The sequence below is a fragment of the Falco cherrug genome, chromosome 5, assembly GCF_023634085.1.
Source record: "Falco cherrug isolate bFalChe1 chromosome 5, bFalChe1.pri, whole genome shotgun sequence".
Classification (NCBI taxonomy): Eukaryota; Metazoa; Chordata; class Aves; order Falconiformes; family Falconidae; genus Falco; species Falco cherrug.
This window is the reverse complement of record NC_073701.1, coordinates 66,263,584-66,286,019: the sequence shown is the minus strand read 5'-3', so window position 1 is coordinate 66,286,019 and position 22,436 is coordinate 66,263,584. Positions and strand designations below refer to the sequence as shown.

The window sequence follows — 22,436 nt, the reverse complement described above, 5'->3', positions numbered from 1 at the left end:
CTGCTTTTTCCCAGCTGCTGGCTTGTCTCTTAAAGAGGAAAGCCATTTCTTGGAGGCACAGGCCCATTTTTGTCATGCCTATTTACTTCCTACACCTAAGATGAAGTGCCCTTGATTGGGCTTCTAGGGATGCTGAAGTCAGAAACCCACAGACCTACGCTCACCTCTAGTACAGCCTTGGGCAAATCCCAAACCTCTCATGTCTCAGGGCCAACTTATAAAATGAATCCTCTTCTCCAACAGAGGAGGTTAACTGGAGGGTCCAGGGGGGCTGCCTGAGCACTTGGTGATGAAACAAAGTGCTTGATAAACACTCCCTCTCACCACTGCTCTGAAGTAAAGAACCTATTCAAATCACACACGTATTGCTATGATTTAGCAAAGAGACAGTTTGTAGTGTACAGTTGATCTCATCCTTTCCTTAATTTTTGGGGTAAATGTCTAAGTAATAAAGAATTCCAATGACTTCACAGCAAAGTCATATACCACAGGAAAAAAAAAAAAAGTCTCTTGGAAACTCCATAGTATATATGCTAACTTGTCACTATTTTATGCACTATTTTTATGGGTGGTGATATGCAGTGGGCTGTGAACTCTCCATTCCTCTTCACCTTGTCCTGCTCCCTTCCTCCTCTTCCAACACTGGAACACTGTGTTGTATGATACAAGTCTAGGACTAAGGTTTTAAGACTGAATATCAATGAGACATTCCAAAGATTTTAAGTTAAGTTTCTTTTTAGAGACATTATTTTGGTTTCAGGGCAAGACTGAACAAGAGGATGGGCAAAGAAAAGCAAGGGTAGTTTCAGCTCTTTGTCTGCATAGAGGGATGCTACAGACCTTCACCCACCACATCCATGTGAAGAGCTGCTAATATTTTTGGAGCAGAACCAGCTTTCTGGTGCTGCAGGACTTCAGGGCAGCTCTAAGTCCAGATTAACTACGCTGGGGGTTTCCACATAGAGATTCACAACAGTAAATGTCAGACCTGTTGGTGGCTTTCCTTTAAGCAGCTCTAGGTTACACCCCACAACTGCCTGTCTCAATGCACTGCACAACAGCATTTACTTTGAGGTCGGCTACCTGCTTATCACCACTCAGCTGTGAACTGTACTTTGTTCTTGTTCTACTTAATGGAGAGTTTAAATAACTCACGTGTTCAAAATACTTACTTTGCTCCCGTTAAGATGATATAGTAGTGCACCTGGGATCAATATTAACCACAAACTTATCTGTATGACTTTAAGTATGAGAAGTTGCAGAGAAAACATGCTCTCTTTTGAGACTCCAAACAAATCTGTATTGGTATTGGTGGTTGTCTGAGTCCAGAATCCTCTTTCTTGTACTGAATTTGGGTGTACACCTGATTTTCTGCTGCCTTCCTGAGCTCACTGACTCCAGAGGCTGGATAAAAAAGATCTGACTTAAACTGCTCCTGACTAAATGGCTGCCATTCAGCATGAAATTTAACAAGGACAGATGCAAAGTCCTGCACCTGGGAAGGAATAATCCCTTTCAGTAACACAGGGTGGGGATAGATGGCCTGAGAAGAAGTTCTGCTGAAAATGACCTGGGGGGGTCCTGGTGGGAGGTGACCACGAGCCATCAGCACGCCCTGACAGCAAAGAAAGCCAACAGCATCCTGGGCTGTTGGAATAGGGGTAGAGACAGGAGATGCAGGTGATGTTTCCTCATGTTTCCTCTTTGCTAAGTGCTTGTTAGATCACATCTAAATGCTACATCTAGATTTGGGGTCCTCATTGCAAGGAAAACGTTGATCAGCTGGAGGGAGTTCAGTCGAAAGCCAGCAGGATGGTCAGGGGCTCAAGGACTCAACCTGTACCAAGCTGGGATTGTTCAGGCTGGAGAACATATGGCTTCAGATAGACCCAAAACAGCCTCCCAGTACTCAGGAGGACATCATCATGTAAGTAGAGCTGTAGTGCATGGTGGGAGGACAAGAGGTAAATTGAAACAAGAGAAGTTCAGTCCAGATAGAAGTAAAAAACCATTTGTACCGTGAGAATTGTCAAGCACTGGAACAGATTAACAGATTGTCCACTCCGTGTCCTTGGAGGTTTTCAAGACTTGACTGGATCAAGCCCTGAGCAACCTGATCTCATCTCACACCTGTACCTGCTTTGAGCAGGGGGCTGGACTACAGACTTCCTGAGGGACCTTCCAACCTCGATTATTCTATGAACCTATGCAAAGTAAAACGGCGTAGAAGAAAAATATAAAAGTCAGGTAACACTGAGGCAGAATGGAAGCAAACTGAAGAATGAAGATGTGTTGGCAGAAAACTGAACAGATCTGGCTTCTGCTCTTGGGTCTGTTCACAGTAATAGAGGTTGACACCAAATATGCCACTTAACTTTTGGCTGTACTTCTGATTCTAGGCTGCCACAACTACTTTGTGTAGGCTGGATTTCCAGGGCTAGATCTACACCTAACAAAAGGAGGTCCTGACCTTAGATGATTGCTTGAGCTTTTAGATTCTTCTTAGTTTCCTTTAGATTTAACAATGTGCGACAGAAAATATAAAAACAATAGAACTGAAAGAAAGGATATAAAGAAATTATGCAAAGAGTTTAAATGCAGTAAGAGAAGAAAATCAAAGTTATTTTAATACTTCTAACATCTCCCCAGTCAGTGACACACAAAAAAAAAAAATAATTATAAGAGTCGGGCACAAAAGGAAAAGAAATATTAAGCCCAAAGTAGAAATCTCTGATTTTAGCAAGTTGAATTTTAAATCTTCGTTTAGTACCCAAAATCTGTTGGGTAAACAGAATATTCCTTTGTCCCTTTCTTAGTACAAGGGAGATAATAAAGCTAAGAGATAACATTGGGTTAAAGGATGATCAGATTAAGGCTGCGTTCTCTGTTTTCCTTCTAATCTTTAGTTGCAAAACCCAATGATGTTTGGCACAATGTCTTGCAAACCCTATCTAAACAAGACAAATACCTGCTGGCCTGAGTGAAAGACTAAAGATATTGGGTAAAGTTTAGTTGTGTTGGACAAAGTCTAGCTGTGTTGGACAAAGTCTACGCAAAGCTTCCAACTTTGGTCTGATTTAAAACATCTTATTTTGGTTGTGGTACTCTCTTAAAAAAAGAATGGCACCCAACTGTAGGAGGTTCTCATGTAGTGGGGAACCCGCACCATCGATCTGGTGCTATGTGGGATTCTGGCCAGATCTGAGCTTCCATGTTTAAGGTCAATTGATGAAGGTGCATTCTCTTCATGTAGAACTAACAACAACTGGTTGTTTTAAAGAGATGAAGGCTCAAAACCTTGTCCTAAACATGCAAATGAAATTTTTCTTATGGAAATGAGCAGTGATTCAAGTATAGTAATGATGGAGCTTATGAAATGAGTTTTATAAACATGGGCATGGGGGAGAAGTGGGTAAGTCAGTTGTACCGCCCATGTGACATTGCTCTCAGGGATTTGCAGTTGTGTTCCTGTCTGAAATGAGCACACACTACGGACTCTGACTGCATAAGGAACATTTTAAAGGGAAAGAGTAATTAAGCAATGACAGAAGCATCATCATTATTAGATAATCACAACCCAGGGGCATTAACAAACGTTGACTGTCTCTAATCCCATGAGGTCTAATTATTCTGTGATAATAACCACACCTCCAAGTTTTAATTTATTCTTGTGGAGAATCTGGGGGGGTGAGGTGGGAAAAAGGGGGGCATTTTAATAGTTTTGCTGGAAGAAGATGCAGTTGGCCTTTCAAAAGGGCTCATCAGTATTCTAATCTAACTAGCATGTGTGATTGGCATTAAATTGTCTGCCCTTTACGATGATCTTCAGCCAATCCAAGTATTCACCCTTGCACAAACCGGTGGTCTCCCTGTCGCTAACATAGCACCAGCACGCACTGGTTCTGTTTCTCAGGGCAATTTTTTGGCAAAGGAGAGGTGGATTTTCCTGGTCTGAGGTGGTTAATTCTTCATAAGGTCCTCTGACAAGCACCTTGCCATTAGTGTGGAAAAAGAAGTAAAAACTTGCTCATTTTCTGGTATCTGGGAAGTGCTGTCTGATATGTCAAAAAAGGAAGATTCTAGTAAGTTTAAATGCTCTGCTTATGCTTGGATAGAATAAAATAGAAGTGACAGATGCACTCTAGGGAAAGAGCACCAGCAAAGCAAGAGAGCAAGAAAGTCAGGGGGAAACAAGAATGACAATATAGAAAGACATACACTAATATCACAGCTTTTCTCAAATAAGTCAGTGTCCTTCTACTTCTTCATTACCCACCGGTGAAAAATTCTTTTGAAAGATTGCCTGTACTTTCTCAGGGTACAGAAAAAAAAAAAAAAGCACCAGGAAGTAAAGGAGGAAAGGAGAGCAGCATCCACTCAGCATCTGGTTGCTTCTGTGTGTCTGTGTGCATGCACGTGCGAATGAGATTAAGCAAGACAAAGGAGGAGAGGGAGAAAAGGAGAGGAGTCTTTCCCCATGGTGACACTTTTGGCTGAAGCTGACTTTCTGTAAACAGCTTTATATTTTACAAAGTCCTTCGAGTACATTCACTTATCCAAGGGAAAAAAAAAACCCAAACAAAACCAACAGAGAGAGGTGATCGAATTCATTCAAATTCTTTGCAAATTCAGAAGAAGCCACGGTCTTTAAGAACTGGAGACTAACTTTCGACTCATAAATCCATACTCTTCAGTTCTGCATGTGTCTTTAGGAGCTAAGGAAGCTCAGTGAGCTTGGGACAAGTGAAAATCAGGTCACTTATCTTAACCACTTAGATCATTTATATTAATGCCTAACTTGACATTTCTGATTGTCTCGAAATGACAGTGTCTATGTCAAGGACATTCCACAGTAGTGCAAGGAAGGAGGAGAAAACAGAGCATACAAAGGTACTACAAGTATGGCAGACAAACCTATCAGCTAGTTATTTTTGTACTTTTCCAGTCTTCTGTTCTGTAAGTTTCCTCTAACCCTGTCCATCTAACAGAAGGTATTTTAAGAAACAATTTATTTTTTTGACTTTTTGTCAAAAAAGTTTATTGACTGGGCATATCATTGCGAATCTAGGCAATTGTGTTTAAGGTAACATTTTCCTGTGAGATTATGAAGAAGGACAGAGAGAGTGAAAAGCAAGTTAATATTCTGGGCCAATTCCACACCGATGCTTCTGTTTTGTTGACTTGTATCGCTCAGTGAAGACCATCCACCTCTAGTGTAAACTACAAGTGCTATATCCCATTTCAGCACCATGCCTGCAACATACCCGGCATTCTCCTCAGCAGACCACAATGATAAATCACTTTTGGGTTGGGTGGGAAGTACTTTCAAGAGAGGCTAGGGAAGAGAATACTAAAGCACAGTGGACTGGCTTGGGTTAAACTTCACAGCTGACCATTAGATATTTCCAACTGTAACTCAAAGTGAAATGAAACCAAATTGAAACCCCACAATATGAAGAAAACAAAGAATAATTACTGAGCATTTATGGCTGTTTTACACAGTGGGGCCACGGGCTGTGGCCTGTGTTTATTGAAGCACCACTGAGTTCATATCAAAACCACAGCATTATCATTTCTACAGGGAACTTCCAGCTGTGCTCTCATGTTTATTACTGCTATCTCACACCATTTGGAGCGAGTTTTTGTCCTGGGACTCACGCTCTGATGACGAAATGACCTCCATGTGGAGCCACTTCAGCATACAACCACTCCTAAATCACTTTCCAAAGAATTTCTGATCTAGAATCAATAAGGCTCTGCTTGATGCTTGAGGCCAGGATCTCCTGCCTGGACTACAGGTTCCTTCACACTGTGCACAGCGCCCCGCCCCCCCCCCCCCCCAAAAAAAAAAAATAAATCTATGACATACTTTCACTACGAAGCAATAACAAACAACAAGCAATAGCACCTCTCCATAAAAAAAAGTGTCAGAAGAGTCCAAGCCTATAGTTCAGGGTAAGCAATGTTTTCGTCGCAAGGGTGCTAATCACATGCATATTTGGCAATTAGAATTCTAGTACATGGGAGAGGATGGCCTGATTCATCTTAATTTTCACCTCTCTAATACATCTGTCTTAAGATCAGGTGAATAGTCCTTAGGAGGTATTTGTCTTTCCATTGCAGCAAGATATGCATGAAAGATTTATTTACTTCAGACACTTAAAGAGTCCCATCCATGGTATTTTAGAACAGAGATGAGGTAAACTATATGTTGCAAATTTGAGTCTGTAGGTAAGGGAGTTAGGACTCCAGAAAGTACATGAATAATAATTTCCATGGAAGAAGGGATTTTTAGTGGGGTGTGCAAGCACAAACTCATTGTAACAGCACACTATGAGATATAGTAATTCACCTCTGTAAGTCACAGAACTCAGGGATTATCTTGTCTCATGTAAAATTACTCAACCAGGTCCTTTGCAAATCATTTGTAAAGTCATATGTAGTTCTATGTGGCAGTGGTTCTTTTCATTTATATAGCATATGTTTGTTCTGTGAACAGCAAAGGCAGCTAAGGGTTTACTTTATTTGGTTTTAAACCCATGCAGTTGTTGTGAGATATTTTCAGCTGGCCAATGCGTAAAATAAATCAGAGGCTCCCTATTCAAACAACTAGCTCTTTTCAGGTAATGCTGAAACCATTAGGTTAAAGACATTAATGAACTCTTAATTCCCATTACGTTCCACAATTTACCCTTTCTTAGGAAAACAGACCATGAGTATCCGAGAATACGTGCACAAGTCAGTAGGGTGGAAGGAGCAGTGCTGGCAGTAGTAAACCTTAAATAGTTGAAAGCTCCTTCAAATGCATGAGTTCTGCTAAGATTTACATTATCTCCTGAATATTATGAACTCCAGCATTTTCTGGGCTTGGAACTTCTTGTAAGATATATAGCATATAAGCTTACATATCTGGGTGTAACCAAACTGATAGTATCATATCTCTGTAGTAAAAAACCCTGAAAGAACTTGAAATAGTGCTTCCAACAGAAACAAAAATAGCCTTTTTACTGGGAGTCTTGTGGCTTGAAATAGCAATTAAGAGTGGGGTAGAGAGACACATACAAAATACAATGTATTATAAAGCATTATTTGTGTACTGCAAGCAAAGTAAATCCTGAAATGTGCTAAGGCAATGGATTTAATATTTTAGGAAGATGATAATGTACTAATGTTTAAAAAAAACCCATGTCTCCTGTTGAATTAGATCCTACTAATCCACGGTTTAGCACTGTACGTTGTTTCCTAAAAAAACCCCAAAGAATTAACAAGTGTAATGCTTCACTGAGAAACATGCATTGTCCTTCAGCGTACAACTTTGGTACTGATGCAATCCTGAGGAAACAGTCAGAGATTCCTGTGCCAAAAATTCATAAATTGATCATGATGATTCTAGAAAAAATGGCAAGGAGCTTTTTTAAAATGTCTGTTTCTGAAGCTGTCAGGCAGCCTCACACTTCTTCACAGACAGGTTCTGCCCACTCTGTGCCCAGCTGTTCAGCAACTAAACTTCCCTAAGATCCTTCGGGCTGGACTGATACACCTGTTAAGAAACCATTTTGCTAGGGGAATATGCAAAGATCCGTTACATTTTAGGGACAAATAAGCAAACAGTTCATTCCACTTAACTGATGGGCCTGCCTACTGCCATCGGCATCCTTCAGGTTATCACTGGCTCATTTTTCCAAATGAGTAGACCAGGGAGAGACAGTGCTGTTCTAGGGAGGCTACATGGGAATTCATCACCCTTCACCTCTCCTTTAACTATACTGGGACTCTGGGAGGTTTTTAGCCACAATTCCTACTCATTTTCTTCCTCAGGCATTTAAGACATTTTGAAGTGTTATTAAAAATACAAATATAGGTCAAAAAATGCATGCCCAGTTTCCTATTTTTGGCTCCAACTTGTGTTTCGATGCCTGCTTAAGGGTGACCTAATTATCAGATGGGCTTAGTACCAATATATCTCTCCAAGAAGCAGCATAATCTTGGGGCACTACGAGCAGTCAAAATCAATTCACTTAAGAATCTAACTGCAGCCTCAGAAACGTAACGCTCTGTGGGTAAGCCCTGCTGACACACAGCAGTCCAGAAATACACCTCTCCCACCACAACCCCCCCTGAACTATGCTGTCGAGTGACAGGCACTGGGCAGTGGGCATGCTGAGGCAAGGTTTTCTTCCGTGGCTTCCTTGCAGACATATACTTTTAAAAAACCAGTGCTGAGATCAGGGGTGAGGCACTGGGCTGCTCTGTGCTCTGAGCACAAAGACAATACTGTTAATACTATAACTAGATTTGAATATAAAATGGAAAATCATACATTTGTCTTGTTTAAGCATCCATCCAGGGTATGTGTACTGTATGCATACTGTATTTATAAATGTTTATTTAAGGTATGTGTTGTATTTGTCATCTGTATCTTTATCCTAAAAATAACAAACATTATACTAGGGAAGTTTTTTATGTACTGCAAAATGAATACAGCTTATTTTAAATTATTTTATGATAATGGTACCTTATTTTAAATGAATTTATAGTAATGGAATCTGCATTAATTCCACATGAAATGGTACAAAAATAATCAATTTGTACTACAGTATGAAGAGTGCCATTCTGCATTTTAAACCAATCCTTTCCAACATGAAACACCTACCTCAGTTCATTCTTTGGCAAACTGTCAGACCTTCCTACACACCTACCGGTAAGGTTATTTTTGGTTCATCCTGGAAGCAAATCACAGCTATCTCAGTGGGTGTACTGGCCTCTAACAAAATGTCACGGTGGCAGGCTTGCACCGCTGATTGGAGAAAAACGTATTGTACTGAAGCGAACAAAAAGAGAATCTTCTAAGAATGATTATTTGAACATTCTTCACTGCTTCTCAGCTGAAGCATCTTGTATATTCTATAAAAACTCTAACATTTCAACAACTGTGTTCACAACATGAACACCTTCAACTATCAAAGACAATCTTCATACTATATTGGGGATTAGAGAAAATAATGAACCATGGAGGCTAACTATAAGTTATAATTCTCTTCTTTTAGCAGGGAGAAAGGATGAATTAATTCTTACAGGACAGGCACTGTAATCAGCTGGTTTTTTTCTCTTTTTCAGTTTATTCTAAACCTCACAGACTTCTTTTTTTGGGGGGCTGTTATTCTTCAATGTCAGCATCTGTCTGCAAACGCATATTTTTAGACTTTTGTGCTTAGGAGAGCTTTTTTTTTTTTTTTTTTCTCCCCAGCATAAGAGTTAATGGCCGAATTCTGATAAAATATGGCAAAAGTTGGGCTGGATTTTAAGAGGTCATTAAAGAAAAAAAAGTTTTACTTTCTACACTGATGGTATTTTTTTGCAGAAAGACTTCCTCTTAGGTTTACACAGCAGATAAACCTGAAGAGCTTTTTTACTGAAGCATGAATAGCTAGTTCAGCTGTGTTAATAACTAATAGTTTAGAGAATCAAATAATCATGAAAATGTCACAGAAAATCAAGGCTCCTAAGCCTGAAACTGAATTAGCTTTTGGTTTAGCAATTCTACCCCCGCACCGCTCAGAAGTTATATTGTGTATGTTTACGCAGATAAATTTGGATGTATAATTAGAAGTTTCGTCTCTTCATTTGCACACAGAAGGGCTTTCCTACTGGCTACTGAAAAAACATTCATGCGTGAATTTTAAGAGAACTGAAATGAGCTCACAGAGGCTGCGGAATAGCCATCCTTGGGAGACATTCAAACCTTCAGTGCACATGACTTTCACCAACCTGCTCTGAGTGGTCCTGCTGCGAACAGGATCCTGGAGTAAAACCTTGAGAAGTGTCTACGAACCTACGTGATCCTGTGACTCTAACATTATGGTATTAAACAATAAAAATACGTCCAGTGATGGAGAAAGGGAAGATAACAAAGTAAGCTGGTGTCTGAAAGCCAGCTTGCATACTCTTGTGAGTACAAAATGTTTTTCTGCTGATGCTTAACATCACTTTGCAAAAAGATCAGGAGCTTCATAGCTCCTGATATCAGGAAATGTTTTACCTTACTGATGTTGTATCACCCAGGACAGTCAGAATACACATTATTATCCTTGGGAAAATTAGGGTAGGCCAACTGAGGCAAATTAAATGTCAGACAGTGTTAGAGACAGGTAGTCTGATCCTGAGCTTGTATGTCCCTCCTTCACAACCACCTCCAGGCCTTCCCACCACCCAATGATTTAACCATAAATCTTTGCAGGGTCTGGACCAGCAGCCTCCCTGCGAGCTATTCGCTAGTCAATCCATTTGCAGGACATAGCAAGGTCAGCCTCTGGAGGAGAGGACAAGGCTCCTCACACCCAGCTGACATTCATCCTGCCTATGTTGAGAAATTTAGAGCATTGATACCTACACCTGAGATAGTCCCTCCAAAATCCCTTCCCAGTTAAGGGGAAATGCAAACTTCCAGGGCCCAACCAAAAGGGAGTTGAGACCAACTGGCTCAGACAACCTGGTGTTAGGCAAAAGCCACCCTAGCCCACATCCCTGTGTTATGAAATACTACAGGTACTGGCCCTTAAAACAGTAAACTATTCTAAGGAAGTGAAATGAAAAGAAAGCGAAGAATTAATTAACTAAATAGAGGTGATTAAAGTAAATAAAGGAAACAATTATCATATCAAAATAAAAGACAAGAAAGATGATTAAATGAGTCTTCAAAAGACCCCTGAGAAACTCATGAAAGACGTAATATGCATTTACCTGGTTTTTACTCTTTCATGATTTCATTTTCATTTTTATTCACTACCATCTGATAATTGCAAGAAACAGTTACTTTAACCATGGGCAATTTAAACCATTTTAATTTTTTTTCCAGGGCCAAGAGACAAAAGAACCTATTTATTGCCTGAGGGGATTTCCACTAAAATGAAAGCTTAATCTTTCATGTTTTTTTTAAGCAAAGGCTTTTAAAAAATCATTTCTAACAATGCTGTAGGGAGAGACTTCCATGGGTATGCAAAATTGAAATTATAAATTTACAATTATAAAAAAATTAATAGTTTGGGGGATTGCATTGTCTCTGTTCTTTCTGAATGAATACTGTTTCAAGCTTAAGAGGAAGTATTTAGCACATGGAGGAGAATGAGTGTCCTTAGTCTCTTTTGCGGTCAAAGCTATTTAGTAAGAATGTATGAGAGAACGATCATTGGCGTTTAATTTGTTTGGAAATATGTGACTGTATGAACCTTGAAGGAGTTTCACATAGATTGAACAGTCACTACTAGACAGTGAATATTTTTCTTTTATTTTTAAATATACTGCAATTAGAAGCCAACAGCAAAACTTGACATCCTCAAATATCAGATACTCTGTTGCTTCCTCACTTTCTGGGCTGTTTTTCTGTGTTGCCGATGCATCCAGAGTCGGCCTGACCACCATCCCCCTCCATCATACTTTGATGCACTGAAGGCTGCTAAATCTTAACTATGTACAATTAAGCTGCAAGGTTAATTCTAACTCAACTAACCACCTTTGGGGGCTCTACTGACATATGTCTACAAAGGACAGAACAAGAACTCTTGGCCTAAAGATTGATTCAGAAACATATGGCTATATATAGGTAGAAACATGGCCATGATTTATGCGGCTACCATGGTTTTAAGACATATTAAAAGTACATGCTTGAGCCCATCCCTCTTCCGTGCAGGATTTTGGCTTCAACAACATTAAGAAAAGGATTAAATTTAAGCATGTACCTTTGCGCTCTCCTAAATTTGGGGAAGTTTTCTGAACTGAGAAATATTAATTTAATGCATTATCTGGAGAGACACAAAGATTTCTTCCTGGGCTTAGTGCAAGCTTTGAAATCAGTCAAAATAATTTACACTTATGAAATACAACAAACTGAAGTGTTGCATTAAAAGAAAACTAGACCAAAAAAATACCCTCAAGGCCTCCAAATACCTACACATTGAAAGGAAGATTTAAATGTTTTCTGCCAACATATTTCAAGTTTTAATAGAAATACTTTGAGCTACTATGAAAAGCTTTATCAAACTAAATTCATTTTTCATAGAGCAGAGAAGAATCATTGAAGATACTATTCAGGTTTACAAAATATTTAATAGTGTGGAGAATGTGGAACCAGATAAGAAAGGTTAAACTGAAGGACATTTTAACAAGGCTTGATTTTAGGTTGGTTGTGCAACATAAATAGGTCAGTGGATCTTTTGGATATAGACTTCAATGCACCAAGCTGTCTAGTATTAGAAACTCCTGTGTACAGCTACTATCTATAAGACTTTCAAAAGCAGTTGTCATCCTGAATACACTATTTCAAAGGCTAAATGTCCAGATTTTCTTGAAAATAACACGTCTTCAATGTGTTAGCCAAAATCATTAATCTCTTTGGAAAACCCTTGGTATCTGCTTTACAATACCACTCTGAGCAACACTAAGCTTTTGTTATCCCAAAGAAGTCTGCCCAGCCCAGCTGAACCACGTGCTTCTGCAGGCTTGGACACGAGATAAAACTGCCTTCCAGGTACCCAAGGAACCTTGAGACCAGGTTAAAAGAAGGAACAGCAAGTCAGCCAGGCTGGAGAAGAGAATTGTGTTGGAGGGGGAGAGAGGAAAATGTGGACCTTAAGGATGAATCTGAGTCCTGTGCTAACGTGGCAAGCCAAAGAGCATGACAGAAACATGCTGTTGCCTGAGGTTCTGGTGCCATTTTGCTGCAGAGCAGCAATGATAAGGAAAGTTCATTTCCAGACACTCTGCACCACAGCACAGTATGCCGAGTTGCCCTGAGAAGTCTTGGCAGTATGGCTCAAGAAATACTGAGTGTGCTTTGGGAGGACAGGCTACTCAGACATTCAACAGCTAAACTGCAGAGATATTACAGAGCATGCATGAAATGCAACATTTCCCCTTCTATAAATGGGTGACCTTTAGGCAGGAATAATGCAGAAACACTGACACTGAGACTAGCCTTCTGCAAAGTGTTAAGCCCCAGCTCCAAGACAGAGAGAAGAGATTACTCAGCTTTCAAAAACATGTATCAGCAAACCAAATTTATTTTCACCCAACCTGCTTTTTTCAAAGACACTGCAAATGAATATTACTTTTACTTCGAGATGAAGCACACAGCAGAAACAGGAAAATTCTGCATGAACTTAGTATTAGCCAAGCTGTCTTCCATTTAACCTCTCCCCCAAGCAAACAATAAAACTGTAATATAACAGGAAGCACTGGCCGGCTTTAACACCCAGCACCATGCTCAGTCCCAGTTCTGTTTTGCAGGGAAGACTTCCCTACTGATCAGCTCAAACCGTCTGCCATGAATTACTTTTTCATGGGGAATAAATGCACACTTAAACAAGATTAAACACAAATGTTCTTTAGTGGTATCTAAAATAATATGAATGTTTTTTAGAACAGCAATAAACATACTTCATGATGCAAATAATTACACCCTGCAGCCTTTATGTAAAGATAAGCGGCTGGATTCTTCACTCAGCTACATCACTGTAAATCCAGAGTAACTACACTGAATCAGCATCTCTCTCTGTGGATTCTGGAGATGCTGAAGTGTAACTGAACTCTGGATTTGCCCTGAGTTCTCTCTAGGGTTTTGCAGACATTGAACCTACATGGCTGAAAGTCTACATGTTGGTCATGGAGGCACCACCGCCTCTGGTCCTGTCCCTTACTTCCCAATAAATGTCTTCTGCTTAGCGTAACGAAGTCAGAATCTGGCTGTGTATTCCTTGTGCCTCTGATATCATAACATGAGAACTGTATTCTCAGTTAGGACCAGAAGAAAGCTCAACTGAGGCTACAGCAAGAAAGAAGAGGAGAAAAAAAGAGAAGGACTACACAAAATTCATGATGGATGAAGGCAATACGTGCATGATGTACTGGGAATCAAAGATCAGTCTCTCAGGCATTAAAAGGAACCCCCTCAGATGATTATTCTATAGGATGGGAAGGATTTGCTCATGTTCTGAATTTTTTTCTGAAACATGAAATGTAGCTTAATTTCACCATGTAATTGTAGTTTTCATGTAGAGTTTTGGAAGTTGGGTCCATTAGGTTTTAATGGCCCATAAAATGAGTCTGGAAAGGTGAATATGCTCACATCGGACCACTTGAAAAATTAAGTTTTTTGCTTAAAAACAACCGCAAGAAAAATGTATTCAGCTATTAAAAGCATCTTCAGAATTTGTATGGGCACAGAACTTGGACACTACATGCAATCACTGTTTTAACTATCACCTTCCAGTTTATTCTCATGTTTGTATTCCAAAAGCCAGCACTCTGCTCTTACCGGGACTTGTGAGGGCTCCCAGAGCACCAGTCGTTGTGGAGAGAGGATTTGCATTGGTGGTGGTAGCTGAGGTTTGGGCGGCGGCTGCTGCGGCTGCTAAAGTTGCCAAATTCTGTAATTGTAAAGCGTTCATGCCTGTGCGAAGAAGCAATAGGGTCAATTAAAATATGTAATAATAATAATAGTAATAGTAATAATAGTAGTAATAATCATCATCATCAACTATTTTCAGTGGTCATGGGATGTACCCTGCCAAGAGATTCGATTCTTCTTTTCACTCCCAAGACATGTATAATCTGGGAACCACCTTTTATAATCCCTGAATAGCATCTCTCACCTCTCTACCTCAGAGTTGAGAGAATACAGCAAGCACACCAGCCTATAGTTCAGGAAGATTAAACCTGGTTTGTGCCTCTTCTATAAGGGAAGTGTAGAAACAGAAGTCATTCAAACTGTGTGAAGCCCAGACACAATACTATTTCCTGACACAACAGGGGGTGTAAAGAAGGTAACTAACATTTAATACACATTCAGGACAGGGTCATATAATTGGGATGAGTAAAATGTGTTTCCCGTGTCTCCTTTGTATCTACTAAGGCTACACTTGCAGTAGCCAGTAGTTGTGCTCATTTTCCTTTTGATGGTTCATTTCTAAAAATACATATCAACTGAGAACATCAAATTAGTATCAGTCTGATCACAGATCCATCACTGAGGGACCGACTGTCAGGCCATAAGCTCTGGACTGTGATATCAAGTCTGCTCAGTCATCTGTCACTTCATTATTTTAGAAGATGTAGGGAAGATATACCTGCATTTCAATGAAGACCTTCAAGAAATGGATGCATTTAAGTAGCAAAGGCTTTCATTCAGATGGCAAGTAAACAATAAATAGAATTTATGTGAAATGGAAAAAAAAAAAAGATTAAGGAACAGCAAATGGCATTCACTTGACAAATCAGAGGAACAGGAGTTCGTCTCCCCAGAGACCTTAAAAAGTACCTACCTTTTACCTTGGCCTAGACAAAGTACTTGGGCGCTTACTCTAAGGTGAACTGCTTCAGTAAGAGACTAAAACACAGCGACAAGTTAGGTGTAGCATTAACCAGTCTGGATCTTTCTCAGGATCCTCTGAGTAAGATACAACTGTCCACAGGGATGATGTCCAGACTGGGTGTCTACATACGGACATGAGAGAGATTACGTGGATGGCTGTGAGAGATCATCCTTTTTTGGTTTGGAATCATGAGGGAGATCTGTGCATGCTGCTTGAGCCCTCAACAGAATTGACAAAGTGCGTAAACCCAAAGTACAATGAGTTTTATGATGTTCTTGTAGTCCTGATAATGTAAGTACACAGAGATTGTTAGGTGGTAGGAAGAGCAATGTCTTTCTTAGATCAAGTGATAGAGCTGGGAAGACCACATGAGGTTTTGGGAGCACCCAAAGAAGAGCTTGAGTGCCTGGAAACTTGCTCAATTTTTTCTGAACGCTACTTTGTCTAACAAGATGTATTACTTCTCCCTGCATGCCTTGTTTCTCAAACGAGGGGAACTTAATAAGAACTTGGAGAAGATGGGGGAAAAAAGAAGTTAAACATAATGCTTTGGAACTATTTTTGAGAAGAAAAAAAAAATCAGTGAAGGAGAGGTATTTTCTAGGAATTGAGAACTCCTGTAACAATGGAGAATGATACTACTTTCAAATGCATTTATTGCAGACTTGGGTTGGTACAACCAGCAAGTCTCGTAAAGAGATATTCTTCCTGTCCCAGCATTAGGAACCGCGAGGTGAACCTTGTCATAAGCCATCTATTTTGGGAGTAACTCTCTAAATTGAAATACAGCATTTTCCAACAGGCAGGTAAGGTCTCAGGTCAGCACCGAGCTTGGCGCAGGTTCCAACTTTTGTGCCCCAGTAAATACCCAAAGTCAGCCCAGATGTTGGTGTTTTTGAAAACATGACACAATGACAATGTTAGGAGTAAGGTTTCAGTTGATCTAAGACCCACCACTTTGTAGCCTGAAATCTGCACTACACACATGGAAGAACTACATGACCAAAAAAGCTCTTTCAGGTTTCTTTTGGAGGCTAATGATGATCTTAAAAAAAATAAGGTTTTTCTCAAACAGTACCAACCTAAAGTATTTTGCAAAACTCCATAAAGCTACCCTAATCACAAGTCATTATTAACCTAGACAATTAGGTGTAACTACTAAATAAAGTGATTATGGGTCATCGTTGCAATTTGGACAGTCTTCTAAATCAGCTCTCACAAAATTTAAGTGCTTAAAATACAGATAACTCTGAAATGGCAAAATTGTACCTTAATTCCATGGACATTTTAGAAGTAATAAAAAATTAGATATTGGATACTCAAATGAATAGACTAAAACACCTCAAAACATCTGAAATCTTGAGCAAAGTAATCTTCTAAAGCAGGAAGTGTTAACTGTATATTTAAAAAACTTTTTATTTTTACTATCAGTCTAAAACTAGGTTTTGGAAGCAGCACCATATTAACAAATACATTTCTGAAACCAGAGATGGTAAGGAAGTTCCTAAGAGTTTTCAAATCCCATCTCTAGTTTAACTTGAGAACTTTTCAGTCAAAAAATACAATTCAGATAGAACTTCAGATATGCAAACATTTTAATTTATTTTTTCAATTTCTCAGTTGACCTACTTGCTTGCCTTGGGTGTAAATATATTTTCATTTAAAAAATCATCTTTTTTTGATAGGAAGATTCTGCAGATTATTTCAAACAAGATTTTAGGGATGGAGAAGACTTAAGCTGGAGTCCATCTTTTTGCAAACAGACAGCGGTTCTCAAAATGAGATATGGAATCCATTTTCATCCTGGATTGACGTCTGGTCCTCAAATATCATTTACTTTCCTCTTCCAGAACAAGTAGAAGTAATTCAGCAAAGAATGTCCATCTAGCATTGCTGGTTTTCACTGAGGCCATGTTCTGTAACAGAGATCTGGTTGCTCTCCACCATGGCATCATGGTTTTCTATCACCCACTGGTTAGCAGTTCATCAGAAATTTAGTCAGCTTGTATTTCTTCTGTGGGGAGGTTTCCACTTTGGACTTTTAAACAGCACACATGGCAGGATTAAATAAGAGCGGACAAACACAGAATGGTACTAGAGGAGACAATGCAAAATAGCTTCTCCTAGATGAAACCCCACATGCTTCTGGAAAACGCATGGACTTTTCTCCAAACCTTAGTTTAGATGCAAATGGGTTTTGAAGCAATTTAATACTGCTTCTTCTATTGCACTTGATGTGCACGGCTTTGCCCGTGTGTGCAAGGCTGCAGGAGGCTACGGGCTGTGAAGCTGGAAGGCAGCATATGCACACGGCACAGCACTCAAGGAAAAGTACAGCAGGTCAACAGGCAGTGGAACAGACAACTGCTCATTTTGGGCTCACCAACAACTGTCGCGCCTGTGTGGATGCCAAACAAACACCAGCATTGCCTCATCCCACAAAAACATATTTTTTTTTTATAGTGGGATGTTTTCTGTGGAAGCACAAGAGGAACCCATCAACTTGACAGAGAGTTTCAACGCCAAAAGAGTATAACAAACAAGAGCTACCAGTGACGAAGTTGTCTCCCCACCCAGTCTGTTTTACTGTCGAGGTGACTAAAAGGCACTGGCCACAAACCAGCTCTGCAGATGTTATAGGGTGTCAGCTTCGTCACCTTCAGGAAAAAAGACTGCTTGTTGTTGTCACGCATGTGTAAGAGAAGGACAGCAAAGAGCCCCGCCAAACTGAGCACCCAAATGTGACCGTCAGCAAGGGCTCATGGTGCATGCCACCATCCAGCACGCTCCAGGGCCGACTGTGTCAACAGGTTTCTCACTCAATGTGCACCCTCTTTGGAATCCTCTCCTGCTCCAACATATAAAAAATAAGTCCTGTCATCACTTTCACGTTCCCCAGGCATTTTAGCATTTCTGCTTCTTCATTGGTTTCTCCTGTCAACTTGTCAAGTGCGTCATCACACTTCTAGGACATACTTGGAGGAAGGAAACCAAAGGCTCTCAAGCCTCAGACCCCCAAAGCACTTTGCTTTCAAACAGGGACTTCTGGTTCAATTGAACTTCAGCTAAGGTATAGTTCTGTCGGACTAATCTGCTCTCTCATTCTCTCCCCTTTCACACACTGCCTTCATACAGTTCACATCCTACAGCTTTTTCAAAACAGTCCCAAATCCCACAGCAGAGCCGGACCGCAAATGAGTAGATCGTTTTTATCTGAAAGTGCTGCTCACTCAGCAAATGCACCTCTCTCTGAAGAAATGCAAATTGCTTAATGCTGAAGAACAGCCTCATAGGCAGAGCTGCACATGAAAAATGAAAATCCCCCTGTAGAGGAAAAAAAACCACAACCAACTTCTGGGTGAGGAATAACTCTTGATCTTTGTGATGGAGACGATGTTGGGAATTAAAGGGAAATGATTAAAAACCCCGGAATCACAATACAGTTTGATTTCGTTTTTAATAACATGTATTTACCAATGTGCTATCAGCTTGGCAAATATTCAAGATTGCAAGGAAATTCAACTTGCATTTTGTTGTTTGGCAGATTAAAAAAACAATTAAATTATGTACAAAACAGATGCACGGTATGCCTTGCTTGAAACTTAAGATTTTTTAAAAAATTATTTATAAGGATAGGGGCATGAAAATTTAATTTAATGTTCACCTTAGGTAATTTTGTGTCTTATTGTTCACAGCAATTACCATAAATCTACATATCAATAAGCGAGAACAGATGTCAGTTGTTACAAGTGCTTGCCAATCAGGCCTGTTAAAAAGTGACAGATGGATGGTGATAGAACATTCTCATAAGGCCTATTAGCACATTCACAGGAAATTTTTGTAGTGCTGCACAGTCACAGATGCAGTTCTGTGAAAACATGGGGAAATTTGAGAGCACAGGATTTACATTTTACAACTTCTTGTGCTGCCTCTGACACAAATTTTCATACAATGAAGCAATTTGCTTCATTTCAGTCACCGCAGCTTTCCTCCTGTGATAACTGTAAATTTGGAATTACTGGCTATTTGTAGAGGAGGCAACAGAACCATGAGCCGTTCCTGAAGAATTCTTAGGCCTCATCAGCTCTTGAATTTCCAAAACCACAGTAAAATCTTATTAGGAAATAGCTGAGATTCGCTTGCTGAACAAATTCCTAACAAAGGAAGGCAGTGGCTACATTTTAGTGGCAATATGTGCATGGAGAGTTCAAAGTCAGTGGTGATTATTAGAGCCAAGTCTGGATAGCTTGTAAGCAGTTCCCAGCAACTCAACTTCCTTTTCTTTGGAAATTTTATTTTTCTCTATTATTGGGATTTACTTCTTCTGAATTAAATCCTGTCTGCAGCTTAAAAACCATGGATTAAGGTAAAATTTATCATCTCCAGGCCACAACGCAAATATTTCCTAATACTGACAGCAGCCATTTGGGATGCCGATATTAAAAATGAGGGTAAGGCTTCATGGCCTGTGCCTGAAAGAGTGCAACGTTATTCCAGCAATATTCGACAAATTAAAACAGACGGGAGACCTGAGTGCTACCTCCATCAAACCATATATGCTCTGTCTTTAGAAAAAGTGCTTATCTGAACAGTGCTTAAGGTATGCTGACTGTTTAGTATCAGGTTTATCAAAGCCCTTAAAATAACTTTTAAGTCCACATTTGATTCTGCCCTGTTTTTTAAGCCTACAGGCTTAAATCGGACTGAAAGTTAGAGTTACAAGTCGATTACGTAGGGTTTCAGCACATTTTCAGGTTATGCATGCTGTAAACACAGCCTGGCTTTTCTCAATTGAAACTTTGCCAATCCTAGTGGGAAAGACTCATCCAATCTAACTTTTTCCCAGTAAAATTTACTAACCCAGGCTCTTGCTATAGTCAAAGTAGAGCAAGTGGATGATTCATCTGATCCTAAAATAGACAGATTAACCCCAGCCCTTGGTAGGATGAATTGCTGTTGGGGCGTGACTCCCCCTTCATTGACATCGCAGGGAGACAGGGCGCCTACTTTCCATACTGCTGAGGTGCAGTGGGATGACTTCCACTCACAGAGGGGCAGAGGGAATAAAAAGCCCCTGACCCTCCTGTTGTCGCTTATGGAAAGCTCAGCCACAGCTACAGATCTTGTGCCCAGACTTGGCCAAACTTCCACATCATGTACTTTTCCCACCTGAAGAAGCACGTCTCATGAACTGCTAGGCACTGGGTCTTCTCTGAAGGTGCCTCTCCTATGAGCAGGAGCAACGTGTGGATTGAGAACAGTCTCACTTGCTTCAAACTCTGCCTCTCCAAAAAATGTCAAATGGGGTTGTTTAATTTATTAGCTTAAAAAACAAACAAACAAGCCAAATAAAAACCACCAAAAAACCCCAACTAATTGTATGTGTTAAATTAAGTAGGGCTTCCAATGGAATTAGTGTTACAAAAGCTCTATGTTTTTGGTCCCCGAGGTCAACATTTTCAAAACTGGTCGTTATCTTTAAGAAACAGCTATTTCCCTTGAGCTGGAAACAGTTTCTCAGTGACCTTTACTTTTAATATGATATCCCTAAAGAGGTCATAGCAGGAGAAACCCTCTTCCAGTACGGCTTTGCTGGAATGAAGCCATCCAAGAGTCAGAGGATATAAAGAGATCCTTGGGCCAATGCGAAAGTATAGAGCTTTTGTGCAGATGGTCCTGGCTTCCAACTGGTCCCTCCAGATCCACTGAGCCAATCCAACAATTAGAGGAAAATATTCAGAAAGCAGAACCTTGCAGAGTTTCTCTCACCCATCTGCTCCTACAGACTCTGCAACAGGAGGAAATCTGGCTTGGGTAACAGAAGAAGGGTGAAATGGATTGAACAGGGCTCACAAAGAGCCAGAAGTTCAACCCGAAATGCAACCAAACTGTGAGAGAGTTTGGAAAGGCCTTGAAAAAACCCCCATACATTGGAAAAATACAAAAAGTCCCAGGTGTAGAGGGTTTAGGGATCTGAAAGCCAAAGCAAGAAAAGCCAAAAGCATGGCTTCTTCTTCTGTGTGACTTCAGAAAGCAAAATACACTGTCTGTTCAATGAAATTAAGAGAGTCCCTTTGTGTCTTTTATGGGTACTTGTACATGTTTATATGCCCTGCATTGCCACACATCTAGAAATATTTCTGTATGAGAGAATGTTTATTCCTGCCAAAACATTTTACAATAATGGACGACAGAAAATCTTCAGACATTGTATATTTTTGAACATTTCGGTTTTCTACAATCACCCTATGTAATAGAAAACCTCCCTGTTTAATACGCCTGTATAGTGCTTTCTAGGTTCTTAAACAGGCAGGTTGGTTTAAATAACTGCAGCTTTTGGGACCTGATCCAGCGACAGCCAAATTCGATGCAAACGTTCAAGCAACTTCTATCTCCTTTGAACTAAGCTTTCCATGCAATTTGTATATATTTGAAGGAGGAATCTTTTTTGCTTGAAAGGTTGCTAGTGCTTAATGTAGCTTGCATTGTCTTTTTAAAGTTAAGACAACCAAATCACATAATGTAATTCATCTACATTATTAGCCTTCCCCAAAGACAAAGCACAGGCTAGACAATGAAGCTTGAGATGCATGTAAGAGAAACATTGCCTTTAAATTGGCATTAGCAGGTATCAGAGGAGGGGAGGGAAAGTGAGGAAGTGCTCACTGTAAAATTCACACATGACAATGGCATGTGCTTGCATGCTTTACAAAGGACAGTGAAGCGGAGTTTGGCAAGGTAGGGTTAGCTCCTGTCGTTAAGGCCAGGGGATTACTGCAAGACCAAAGGCAGTGTTGCCAACTCTACCAACTTTATTACCAGTCTCGGCATATTGCATTGTTTTCTTTGGCACGGCTCCTGAAAGAAAACAATTTCATCAAGATTTTTATTGAAAAATGTGAAAAATCAAGCGTGGAACCCCAAAGACTGGAAAGCTGAATGGTAAACTACAACTTTTGTCTCTCAAATTTTAATATCTCACAAATGTTAGTTAAACCAGTTCCATGACTTGCTTGGACTTCACACACGGTTTATGAGCACAGGGCAATGGCAATACTGAATATATAGTTG

General features: G+C 40.0%; 1 protein-coding gene across 12 annotated transcripts in view; it reads right to left on the bottom strand.

The window, feature by feature from the left end:
- The window catches only part of CELF2 (CUGBP Elav-like family member 2), a 376,856-nt gene that overhangs the window by 25,596 nt on the left and 328,824 nt on the right, over nucleotides 1-22,436 (bottom strand). For all 12 annotated transcript variants that reach the window (XM_055710556.1, XM_014283718.3, XM_055710559.1 and 9 more), the window contains one exon: nucleotides 14,309-14,443. In XM_055710556.1, the coding sequence (XP_055566531.1) occupies nucleotides 14,309-14,443 (135 nt within the window). The remainder of the gene's footprint in view (nucleotides 1-14,308; nucleotides 14,444-22,436) is intronic.